General features: G+C 37.0%; 1 protein-coding gene across 2 annotated transcripts in view; it reads right to left on the bottom strand.

The window, feature by feature from the left end:
• Positions 1-341: 341 nt before the first annotated feature.
• Positions 342-13,699, bottom strand: part of SDHAF3 (succinate dehydrogenase complex assembly factor 3) — a 40,033-nt gene continuing 26,675 nt past the window's right edge. For both annotated transcript variants that reach the window (XM_054726272.1, XM_008151014.3), the window contains exon 2: positions 342-577. In XM_054726272.1, the coding sequence (XP_054582247.1) occupies positions 374-577 (204 nt within the window). In that variant the 3' untranslated portion in view covers positions 342-373. The remainder of the gene's footprint in view (positions 578-13,699) is intronic.

The raw sequence follows: 13,699 nt of genomic DNA on the forward strand, positions 1-13,699 counted from the left end.
CAGTGTTGTTGACTGCAAAACCATGAGGCTAATGCTTGAACAAGAACAGCATTTAAAACAAATCTATATATCCAAAAATTTTTGACAATTCTACAGGTTTGTCCAGTTTCGACCGGTTCTTCCTTATTTAGTCCAGAAATCAAATCCCATCCAGCAAGTGCTGCTAATTACCTCAGTAATGTAAAGTTCTGTCCACTGGTGAGCTGATCTATACGTTACAGAGAGTATTTATAACATTCCCAAATAAAAAATACATGTTTCATTAACTCCAGGCACTCTCAAAGCCTAAAAGCTCGATAAATTTTTAAAACCAATGACAGTTAAAATAAGGGGTTCTGAACTTGAAATGCTTTGTTAAGCTTTATTGTACAGACTAACATTTTGGTTTCCTTGACTCAGTAATACTAAATTGCCTATTGGGTTTAGTGGCTTCTTGCATCAGCTCCTGCAACTGTCCTATTTGTTCATCACGAAAGTCATTAAGTTTCTCTTCTGGTAGGACGGCTCCAAAACATGCCTTTTCAGTTGAATTTTGGCTGTTTTCGTTAGCTTGTTGCCATAGCACTGCTGCATATGCCTAGTAAAAAGAGAGAAAAATGAAGGTTATAGATATAAAATTAAAATAAGGTCTGTATTCATTCATTTAACGTTGGAGGACTTAAAGAATTCTAATTCCAACTACCTGTTTTTCTCCATCACTGAGTCTTCTGACCTTGATGAAAAACATACAAACAATGCTGTGTCTTTACTATTCAGTAATAATTACAAGTATTTTATTTTTAGTATTTTAAGAGATTTAATAAGCTTTTAGCGAAGTTCTTAACCTGGAAAGCTGTAGGGTAGGGGGCAATTGAGGGTGGGTGAGAACGGTCCGTGGATGGGCTTCAGAAATGAGTATAAACCACCCAAAAATCATGTGACAAATTGTATGTAAACAAGCATGGCACTGCCCTGAAGCCATGGTTTTCATTAGATTTTCAAAGGGTAGCCATCGGTCTTAATAAATTTTGAGATCCGCTTTTAGATATATTAAGTTCATCCCATCTTCAATTTAAAAACTAATTTAAGTCACACTAGAGATTTTAAAAAAATACTTTGCAAACCTTTAAGACTTCAATATTTAACAACCATTTTGTCAGGAAAAAAATTCTATATTATTTTTATGCTATAATTTTTCTCTCATTCAACCACCATCTTCAGCCTAATATTCCAACTACCATCGTCATACACAAGTGACACTTTGAAGCAGATTCTCACTTTACAATTAATCTTTCAATCAGGCTAGAAGTATTACTGTATTTCAGTTCATGAAGTTAAAGATGATGTTAAGTGAATTAATTTGTTAACTCTAGATAATGTTGCTACTCTATGTGGTTTAAGATAATTAAATTGCTTATAACTGCCAGTATCACCAAAGAAACGTTAATTCTAGATATTCCCTTTTGGGGGGGCAGAGGGGGGTTGTAATTAGTTTTAATTTCATCAACACAACACTAAAGTGACTTTAAACATGGAAGAAGAAAACACCCACTTTTCAGCAATGCATACTAAATCCAAGCATGGAAAAGAGAAATCACACTAGTCATGAAATTGTTTGTATTTATAGATTTCACACCATCCCAAGTCAAGCCTCCTGTCACCATTTATCCCCCCCTTTACCCTCTTCTACCTCCTCCCTCTGGCGATCACCATACTGTTGTCTGTGTCCATGAGTCTTTTCACCCACCCGCTCTCTGACAGCTGTCAGTCTGTTCTCTGTACCCACGAGTTAGTCTCCACTTTGTGAGTTTATTTTGTTCATTAGATTCCACAAATAAGTAAAATCATATGGTACTTGTATTTCTCTCATTGGCTTATTTCACTTAACATAATGTTCTCCAGGTCCATCCATGCTCTCACAAAAGATAAGATTTTCTTCTTTTTTATGGCTGAATAGTATTCCATTGTGTAAATGTACCACAGCTTTTTTTGTCCACTCAGTTACTAGCCTGCTTCCAAATCTTGGCTATTGTAAATAATGCTGCAATGAACATAGTGGTGCATATATTCTTAGGTTTCTTTGGCTATATTCTAAACCTTTACTTGTATTGGAAATAGTATTTTCTTCATGTTTTATAGAAATCCATTTCATAAAATAACAAAAAACTGCAAACACCTTAAGCTTTATGAATCCCACTTCTAAATATATGCCCCAGAGCAGTGTTTTTCAACTTTGGCACTACTGACCATTTTGATAATACTTTATAGTGGGGAGGGAGGGAAGTTAATTTTTGCATTATAGGATGCTTAACAGCATTTCTGGTTTCTAGCCACTAGATGCCAGTAGCACCCTTCCCCTCAGTCTTGATAATCAAAAATGTCTCCAAACATTGCCAAATGATCCCAGGCTGAAAACTATTGTCCTAAAGAAACTTTCAAAGGTGTAAACAAGTAGCACGCACAAGGATATTTATTGTGGCATTGCTTGTTAAAGTAAAAAATTGGAAACTAATTGTACTTCAATAGGAGAAAGGACAATTACACTGAGGTTTACTCAGATACCTCGTTATAATCCATTATAGTAAAGGACTAAGTATCTACGTGTGAACATGGCTGAATCTCCAAAGCAAACAGAATCCAAAAAAACAGGTTTTACAAAGAGTTATTCATTTGTAGAAATAGAAAAACCAATATTCACATTCACATGGAAATGTGAGAAGCTTTAAATAGTTAAAACAATTTTGAAAAAGAATGAAGTTCAAGCATGCACAGTTCCTAATTTCAAAACTTACCACAAAGCTACAGTAAGTAATCAAAGCCTGTGGTACAGGCTTTAGGAGAGACATATATAGACTAACAGATTTTCGTCAAGGGTGTCAATTCAACTTGATGAGGTAAAAATCAGACTCCAACAGACAGTGCTAGGAAAACTGAATCTCCACATGCAAAGAGTGAAGTTGGATGCCCACCCCCACCACAAACAAAATTAACACTAAAATGAATGATAAGAGCTAAAACCATAAAACAACAGTAAATCTTCAGCACCCCGGGTTAGGCAATAGATTCTTAGAGATGACACTCAATGAGCAACAAATGATAAACTGGAATTCTTCAAAATTAAAAACTTTTGTGTATTAGAGGACACTGTTTATTAAGAAAGTGAAAAGACAAACTACAGAATGGGAAAAAAATATTTGCAAACTATGTACCTGACGAGTTCTTTATATATACCAACAATATATAAAGAACTCCTACAACTCAACAAAAAGACAACCCAATTTTAAAATGGGCAAATGACTTGAGTAAAAATTTCTTCAAAGAAGATATGCAAGTAAAAAAGATACTCAACATTGTTAGGGAAATGCAAATCAAAATCACAATGAGATACCATATCATACCCACTATGATGCCTATAATAATAATAAGTGTTGGAGAATTTGAAGGAATTGAAACCATTATGCATTGCTGGTGGGAATATAAAGTGGTATATAGACACTCTGCAGCACAAGTTTGGCAGTTCCTCAAAGTTAACACGTTAAACGCCATGTCAGTCACCGGTGACTGACACTATATCGGTGAAATCGGATATCACGGGCTAAATGGAAAGGAAGACAAAACAGGCTTGGCACTTAACGTGCTAAAGAATTAACATATGATTGACCCAGCAATTTCATTACAGGTACATACCCAAAATAAATGAAAGCAGGAACTCAAACATATGGTTGTACACCCATGTTCGTAACAGCATTATTCACAATAGCCAATTATGTGGAACCCAATTGTCCATCAACAGATGAATGAGTGGATATACGAGATATGGTAGAGATTAAAATGGAATATTATTCACCCTTAAAAAGGAATGAAGTTCTGATACATTCTATAACATGGATGAACCTTGAAAACATCATGCTAAGGGACATAAAACAGACAAAACAGAATATTATAGGATTCCACTTATATGAAATATGAAGAATGGGCAAATTTAGAGAGACAGAAGTAAATGGAGGTTACCAAGGACAATGAGGATTTATTTCTAGAGTTTGTTTGGTAAGAAAGAGTTGGGGGTATAAATTCTGGACAAAATATAATCAAACAACCCCAAGGCACTGGAGAACCACCAAAGTCAAACAAAAAGTAGAAAGGAGTTGACTCTTCAGAGAATGGCAGAGACACTGGGTAAGATTCCTATTTTTATGGCTTTTTGTCTGAGGGGGTTCTCAGTTGGTGGTGACTGATAAATCAGAGGACAGTGTGGGATAACCATAGCACTTAGAAAGTGAGAAGAGGAAATATCAGGGGGTAAAGGAGCTACAGAAGGGGAACCCCAGATTATGCAAACTCTCTCTCCCAAAAATCTCTGTTTAACCACTTAACAAGGCATGGCTCAGGACAGACTTGAACAGCCCAGCTAAGGTAAAAATAACAGATATTTCAGCTGCTTCATGTCAAAGGGGATACAGAATTTGGAATCTAAGTTCTGTTAAGCTCACACCTTGATAAAAACAAAATAAAATCAATACACTTTGGAAAATCATAGTGTGATAATGTCTATCATTCACAGTGTTGGGGGGGGGGGGTGTCCAAAATTACTATAAACATGAAGAAACAGTAAAGAGAAAAGGCAATGCATTAAAATTAGCAAAAACAGGGATTTTAAAGCAGCTACTATAAATATGTTCAATGTGTAAAAGAAAATATGGTTATAATGAATGCATAGAGAAAATTCACCAGAAAATAACAAACTGAGAACCAAATAAAAGTTCTAGAATTCTAAAATTCAGTATCTGGAATTTAAAAATATAAAATAACTTCAATGAATGCACTTAACAGCATATTGGAGTTGAAAGACTCAAGGAACTTGACACTATATCAGTAGGAATTATCTAATCTGAAAATCTATTAACAATGAACTTAAGAGGCAGCCCTCAGGCACCTGGCCAGCTGCCACGATGCCCAAGAGGAAGGTCAGCTCTGCAGAGGGGCGCCCAAGAGGATGGGGGCCAGGTTGTCAGCCAAACCTGCTCCTGCAAAAGTGAAAATTATAAATTCCCTTACAAGATGGGCATATATGGTGCTGCTATGCCCATAATTTCCTGGAAAACTAAAATGACAGTAATTCTTCAGTTTCAGCAAATTAAATTATTTGCACTCCTTCAATATAAACTCCCAAACAGAAGAACAACTACTATATCTAGAAGGGAAGTTACCTTTCTTCTACAATTATTATAAGATTTTATTAGCAACAATGAACCAACAAACTTAAGTTTGGAGCATTTAATCAAGCTTTCCCTAGAGAAGTGATTAAAAATGCCATGCCTCCTCAAGGAACAACCCCCCTCCCCATAAAAACCTGAAAGTTACCTGAATTACAAAAACTAAATTCAAAGACACTGTGGGGATTTGAAGTACAGCTGCTCAAGTCATTAATACAAAATATCTTATATTACAGAAAAGAAGAATCTATGTTGGCAATAATAAATTTGACTTATATTGGCTCTCTTTGACGCAGTTTTGTAATTTTCAAATCACTGATGATAGTTTTTCCATTTTTATAGCATACAAAAAATATTAAAAGTAACCTATGCCATTTCCTAGCCCCAATGCGTCACATTGATTCACAGAAAACAAACAATACAAAGTAGCACTAGTGTCACCAATAAGTGTATTTCTCAGGTGGCCATGAAGCTGGGCCCCTCTGGAATCAAGTTCCCCAGGTTCCTCTGCCCAATACAGCAACCAGACACAGGACTCACCTGTGGCTCCAGGCGAGGGGGAGGGGGACATATGTAATACTTTCAACAATAAATATATCTATGAGATTTCTCATTTAATTGGGATATCAGAAAAGGCTTAAAAAATATTGTCATGTTAAGTAAAAGGACAAGAACCATATGATACAACTCATGTGGAATATAAAACAGAAAACAACAAATTAACAAACAAAAACTCAGACACAGACAACAGTATGGTGGTTATCAGAGGGAAAGGGAGGAGGGAGGATGAAGAAGGTTAAGGGGGTCAAATATATGGTGAGGGAAGGAGACTAGACTTTGGGTGATAAGTACACAATGCAAAATACAGATGATGTGTTATAGGATTAAAATGTTAAAAGATAGAGAATCTTAAAAGCAGCCAAAGAAAAAATATTAGTTACAAGAGTATCAGCTGATTTTTCAACAGAAACTTTGTAGGCCAGAAGGGAGTGGCACAATATACTCAACACTATGAAAAGAAAAAAAACTACAACCAAACTACGCTACTCTCAAGGATATCATTCAGAATTGAAAGAGAAATCAAGAATTTCCCAGACAAGCAAAAACCAAAGGAGTTCATCACCACTAAATTGGCATACAAAAAATATTAAAAAGGAAAGGCCAAAACTACCAATAAGAAAATATAAGAAAAAAAATGTCACCAATAAAGACAAACATATAATAAAGGTAGTAGACCAACCACTTTTAAAGCTAGTATAAAAATAATTAAAATGGCAATATGTACATATGTATTAGTAATTACTTTAAATGTTATTGGAATAAGTATTCCATTTAAAAGACCTAGGGTGGCTGAATGGATTAAAAAACAAGACCCTCACCTATAATGCCTCATGAGACACAAAGTACTGGTAAAGGGATGGAAAAAGATAATTCATGAAAATGGAAACAAACATAAAAGGCTGGGATAGCAATACTTACGCCAGACAAAATAAAAAGATATTTAACAGAGGACAAAAAAGGACCCAACAACTTGACTTCTGGGAATTTAAAGAAAACGAAACACTAATTCGAAAAGATGTATTCATGCCTATGTTCACTGCAGTATTATTTACAATAGCCATGACATAGAAGCAACCTAGGTGTCCACCGATAGATGAATGTCTAAAGAAAAAGTGTGTGTATGTATCTATATCTATATCTATATCTATATCTATATCTATATCTATATCTATATATCTATAGGCATTGGGCAAAAATAGTTTTACAGTTGTGAGAACATGAAACAATTTATTCTTATATTATTATTGTATTTTACATGCAAACAACTGTAAACCTACTCTTGCCTACCCCTGTGTACACACACAAAATACCACTCAGCCATGAAAAGGAATAAACTGCCATTTGGGACAACATGGATTGCCCTATAGGATATTGTGTTAGTGAAATAAGTCAGAGAAGGGCAAATATTGTATCATGCCACTTACCTGTGGATCTAAAAAACTAAACTAAACAGACTCATAGATACCGAGAACAAACTGATAGTTGCCAGAGGGCTGGGTGGTGGGAGAATAGGCAAAAAAATGAAGGGGATTAAGAAGTACAAACTGCCGAAACCGGTTTGGCTCAGTGGATAGAGCGTCAGCCTGCAGACTGAAAGGTCCCAGGTTCGATTACGGTCAAGGGCATGTACCTTGGTTGCAGGCACATCCCCAGTAGGGGGTGTGCAGGAGGCAGCTGATCGATGTTTCTCTCTCATCGATGTTTCTAACTCTCTATCCCTCTCCCTTCCTCTCTGTAAAGAAAAAAAAAAAAAAAAAGAAGTACAAACTTACAGTTATAACATAAATAAGTCACAGGGATGGAAAGTATAGCATACGGAACACAAACAATATCACAATAACTTTGTATGGTGACAGATGTTTACTAGACTTCCCGTGTGATCACATCATATAGTATATAAATATCTAATCAGTATGTTGTACAACTGAAACCAATAATATTGTATGTCAACTATACTTACCTATAATGCCTACATGAGACACACACAAAGTACCGGTAAAGGGATGCATGCCTTGTTTATTTAAGGAAGATAGGGAGACTAAGATTGAAACTGCAGCTACAAAAACCCTTTATATTTTGAGATTCACATTAAAAAAAAAAAAAAGACTAGACAGAAAATTGGGTAAGGTCAAAATCAGTATTTTATAAATACTATATCAAAATGATTTATTCACTTATCTGCATATTAGACATTGTTATGCTTTCCCTTTTCTGTACTTTAACCAGATGCTTACAAGTTTATTTTGCTTTATAGATAATATGCATCTATTAAAAAGGCATTTTATGTGTGAGAAAGATCTATCAGCTGAACATCTGATCATGTGATTTAAGACTGAAGAATTAAAAGTGACTGTCTCTGGAAAAAACGAATGCAGGAATGAGGAAGAATGTGATAGAATGATGGCTTTTTAATGTAAATGTTTGTTATTACTTCACTCTTGAAACCATGTAAACTTAGAAAAAATAAAAAAAGGATGTTTAATGACTGTCTTTCTGGCAGATAGTGCAGGTGTTCCTGAACCAGACCTTATTCCCTAATTGCTTCTCAGATTTCTCATCTGCCTGTATTTCCTAAAGTGAAGTCTCCTTCTGAGTTTCCTGTCAGCCTAATCTCTGTTAACACACTGTGGACCAGTAGTTTTATTGCTAGCTTTACTCAGTGGCCAGATAAGTTTCTACTGAACGAGTACAAAAAAAAAAAGTTTTATATAAATTTTAAAGGCATGCTTTAAAGTGAAATACCCATTTGCATTTTGAAGTTATTAATTACATGTTCTTACAAGCTAATGACTTGTTAAAGTATGATACTTTGTAAAACACTGTAATATGAAACGAGAATTCTCGTGATCCGTCTGCAATGTGTTAAGTCTCTAACAGAAAACAGCCCGCATCAGCAGCATCTGGGAACTTGTTAAATATGCAGATTTTCAGGTTGATCCCAGATCTACAGAATCAGAAACTACTGTGTTCTGAGAAGCCCTCCAGATGAGTCTGAGATCCCCAGAAGTTTGAGAACCACTATTATTATGGTTCAACAGTCTCTTTCCCGACTCCTTCCTTCACAAAGGGTACATCCTGTCAATTTCCAGACAAACATATATGTAAGTGCTCAGCCCATGCAGAAGATCAGTTCTGCTTAACGTAACTACCTAGGGAGAAGGGGACAATTATTCTAAACACTGCTCTTTATTCAGCCCTCTAATATCCAGGAACTAAGAGGTGTTTAATAATAAATTTGAAATACTTTTAAAGTATATTTTTATTGATTTCAGAGAGGGAGAGAGAGAAACATCAATGATGAAAGAGATCATTGATTGGCTGCCTCCTCACGCCCTCCACTGGGGATTGAGCCCACAAACCAGGCATGTGCCCTTGATTGAAATCAAACCTGGGACCCTTCAGTCCGCAGGCAGGCAGCGCTCTATCCACTGAGCCAAACCAGCTAGGGCTAAATTTGAAATATTTTAAGTGTTTAATGAAAAATAATATGGAAAGGATGCCCTGGAGCCCTTTTCACCAAATAAAAATTGTAACTAAGTTAAATAGGAGCAACTATTATAACATAAAAAACTGGGTGTACTGACAATATCACATACCTTTAAACTGCTTTGTCTCATCTCAATTCTTACAACCAAAAGAAAGCCCACTGTATGGGGGAACATATTTGCAAACTTTATCACTGATAAAGGTTTAATCTCCAACATCTACAGGCAACTTATACAACTGAATAAAAGGAAGATAAATGATCCAATAAAAAAATGGGCAACGGACCTAAATAGAATCTTTTCGAAAGAAGACAGAAGGAAGGCCAAGAGACACATGAAAACATGCTCAAAGTCACTAATTATCCAAGAGATGCAAATCAAAACGACAATGCAGTACCATCTCACACCTGTCAGAATGGCTATCATCAACAAATCAACAAACAACAAGTATTGGCGAGGATGCGGAGAAAAAGGAACCCTCGTGCACTGCTGGTAGGAATGCAGACTGGTGCAGCCACTGTGGAGAACATTATGAAGTTTCCTCAAAAAACTAAAAATGGAACTCCCATTTGACCCAGTAATCCCACCCCTAGGAATATATCCTAAGAAACTAGCAACACCAATCAGAAAGGATATATGCACCCCTATGTTCATAGCAGCACAATTTATAATAGCTAAGATTTGGAAACAGCCTAGGTGCCCATCAGCAGATGACTGGATCAGAAAACTGTGGTACATCTACACAATGGAATACTATGCTGCCATAAAAAAGAAGGAATTCTTACCATTTGCAGAAACCTGGATGGAACTGGAGAGCATTATGCTAAGTGAAATAAGCCAGTCAATGAAAGAAAAATACCATATGATCTCACTCATTTATGGATAATAAAGAACATTAGAAACTGATGAACAAAAAGATACAGAGGCAGTAAAGCATCAAACAGACTGTGAAATTACAGTGGGAAGGTTAGGGAAAGGTGGGGGAGATAAGAGATCAACCGAAGGACTTGTATTCATGCATATAAGCATAACCAATGGATGCAAAGCACTGGGGGGTGAGGGCATGTGTGGGGTGGGGGGTGGGGGCAATGGTAAGATATGTACATATATAATACCTTAATAAAAAAATGGAAAAAGAAAAGGCCATAGAATGTGTTCTGTAGCACGTCTATAAATGCCAATAAAACAAAACTTCTAATGATTATTTTAAATTTAAGATTAAATAACTCTATAATAGCCCAGAAAGACAGCTTAAGATTGAATAAAGGATTCAAATAAAACACAAATATTTTAATGACACATATAATGTGTGTTATATACTTCACATCAGTAAATATTTCCAAAAATTAATTCCCATTGTAAAGATAAAAAGCTAACACGAACCCTGGAACATTACTAAAATCAACTGAATGTGTGTTGGAGAAGAAAGCAATATAGTTAAATGGAGCTTTACTTCAATGTAGTAATCATAATTTATAGTTACAGTTTCTAATAAATTATCAATATAAAATTAAAGTGACTACAAAGATTCATGTCTTTGCAAGATTTTATGTAATTTTATTCAACTTTGCTATATCATCCATTTCAAAAACTTAAAAAAATAAAAAATATTAACATGTTCAGATGGTGTAAAAGGGTTGGAGAAGGGTTACTTTCCTCAATAAAACCTTTACTCATTATGTTAAAACTAGAGGCCCGCTGCATGGATTCGTGCACAGGTGGGGTCCCTCAGGGTGGCCTGTGGGGATCGGCCCCCAGCCTCACAGCCCCGCAGCCCTCCCTGGCACCCCGCCATGGCCTGGCGCCGCCCCACCTGTTCCACCATCCTGCCTGCAAGGTGATCAATCGGGCCTAGGCCCCCACCCGGCTCCTGGTCACCATCTGCGGGGCAATTGTTTGGGGCTGGAGACCCCACTTGCACCCACCTTGGCCTGGCGCTGCCCGCTCACCTGCTCCACCATTCCACCGCAGTTCCACTCTTGTTGGGGGCCATCGGGCCGGCAGCACCTCCACTGCCAGCACCACCCCCTGGTTGTCAGCGCACATCATAGCGAGCAGTCGAACTCCCGAGGGGACAATTAGGCTTTTATTATATACTAGGGGTCTGGTGCACAAAATTCGTGCACTGGGGGGGGGGCCCTCAGCCCAGCCTGCCCCCTCTCACAGTTCAGGAGCCCTCAGGGGATGTTCTACTGATGGCTTAGGCCTGCTCGAGCGGGCCTAAGCCGCAGTCTGGCCTCCCTCTGCAGGAGGCGACCGGGCTGATCAGGAGAAGGCGCCACACCCATCACCCCGCTGCTGCTGCCACTGCCGGCCGCTGCAGCCACCAAGGTGTTTTCATCAACACGGACTCCAGTCCCTTCACCATGAAAAAATGTCTGTGTCTGCTCCGCACCTGCTCAAGCCATGCCGCGGTGGCTAGGCCAGGCCCCCCAGTGTCCCTGCCCACCAGCTCTTGTGCGCGCACAGCCTGTTGACCACTCGTGATGGGACACTGTTAGGACCAATTAACATATTACCTCTTTATATATATATATATATATATATATATATATATATATATATATATATATATGTGTGTGATATATATATATATATATATATATATATATATATATATACACACACACACACACACACACACACACAGACAGACTAGAGGCCCGGTGCCGGTGCACGGATTCATGAGTCGCGGTTTGCTGACTACTGTCCTAGCCTTATGATGAGACCAGCTTTCAAGGCATGTACATACTAAGCTCCAGTGCATACAGATAGTAAGTTTTATACTATGTCCTCATACAATAATAGAACAGGAATGTTTTAAAGAATACATATTCACAAAATTGAATATCCAACTCTAAATAGAATTTCCTCAAAGTCTCTATACTTCATTAGTAGACAGACAAATTGTTAACATGATCTAAACCAATATTCCTGGGGAAATGCTTTTGGTGTTTCTACTTTCAATAACACAGCCTATAGTAATACAGTGCCTTCCTTTTCCAATTAAAAAAATGTTAAAACTTTGGTAAAATACACTTAGGGAGCAATTAAAACTTTCATGAATATAACCTTTCTTTTCCAGTCTAATTATCAATTGATTTTTAAAAGACAAGTAACTTGTAAGTCACTAGAGAGAAATTATTTTGAAATTCCCAAGAGGTTATGATTCAGTCTATATTTATAAACTATATATTTCTTAATTTAATGGGATTTTTTGGCAGTTCCCAATAATTAAAGCCTCTGATATTCCATCCTGGAAATTGGCAAGGTACATCAGAATTTTTTATAAATTTCATTTCATTGACTTTTCACAAATGCCTGCAGGCCTGTAATAAACAATGGTAAATAAGAGAGAAGTAAAGACTGGAAGGGAAAAAAAGAATGAGAAGAAATTATTGTCCAAGTTGATTCGGCAGAGATTAAAGCTCTAGTTCAGCGATTTTCAACTGGTTTGCCACACTGGTGTGCTCCAAGAATTTTTAAAACATGCATCACTGCCCTAACTGGTTTGGCTCAGTGGATAGAGCGTCGGCCTGTGGACTGAAGGGTCCCAGGTTCGATTCCCATCAAAGGCATGTACCTTGGTTGCGGGCACATCCCCAGTAGGGGGTGAGCAGGAGGCAGCTGATCAATGTTTCTCTCTCATCGATGTTTCTAACTCTCTATTCCTCTCCCTTCCTCTCTGTAAAAAATTAATAAAATATTTTTTTTAAAAAAAACATGCATCACTATTTAGTCAGGGGCACTGACCTCTTTTCCCTTGGATTGTCAAAAAAAATTTACAATGGCCAACACAACAATAGCTGTTCAGGGTGAATGAATCAAAATTATATACTTTTTTTTGTCAGATTGGCAAAAAATATAATTTCTGGTGTGCTGCAGAATTTATTAATTAGTTTATGTGCCATAAGATGAAAAAGATCGAAAATCACTGGCTCTAGTTTAATGGAAACTAGAAATAAGCTACATGAGTTTGGGGAGGGAGAGAATTGGCAAAGTGAAAAAAAGGTAACAAAATAATGAAGACACTAAGTATTCAGGTCTTTCTTTCAGTACAAATTAGTGATTTTCTGATAAAAACTAAGCAGAGAAACACAGCTATTGTAATAATTCCTTCTTCCAATTCCAACCAATAGCAGCGAATTGTGAAGTGTGAGTCCCACAGGCTACACAGTAGTTTTTAAGAGCTTACAAAGAAACTGGCACCAGAATATGTTCCTTAACACCAAATTCCAAAAATAATTTTCCCATTAGGAAAAAAAAAATGTTATATTGCCCTAACTTCACAGGTTTCTTTTTACAAAATTACTGTTGACTATTCTTCAAACCTAAGCCTCAGCAGCCCTTTGCTATTCTTTCTATAAATTTACTTCTAAATTCCAGAGATTCAATATTACCAAATCCTAAACCTGACCTCAAACCCTGACACCTCTGTCTTTCACTGCAGGCCCATATTTT

The sequence above is a fragment of the Eptesicus fuscus genome, chromosome 14, assembly GCF_027574615.1.
Source record: "Eptesicus fuscus isolate TK198812 chromosome 14, DD_ASM_mEF_20220401, whole genome shotgun sequence".
In the NCBI taxonomy this organism is placed as follows: domain Eukaryota; kingdom Metazoa; phylum Chordata; class Mammalia; order Chiroptera; family Vespertilionidae; genus Eptesicus; species Eptesicus fuscus.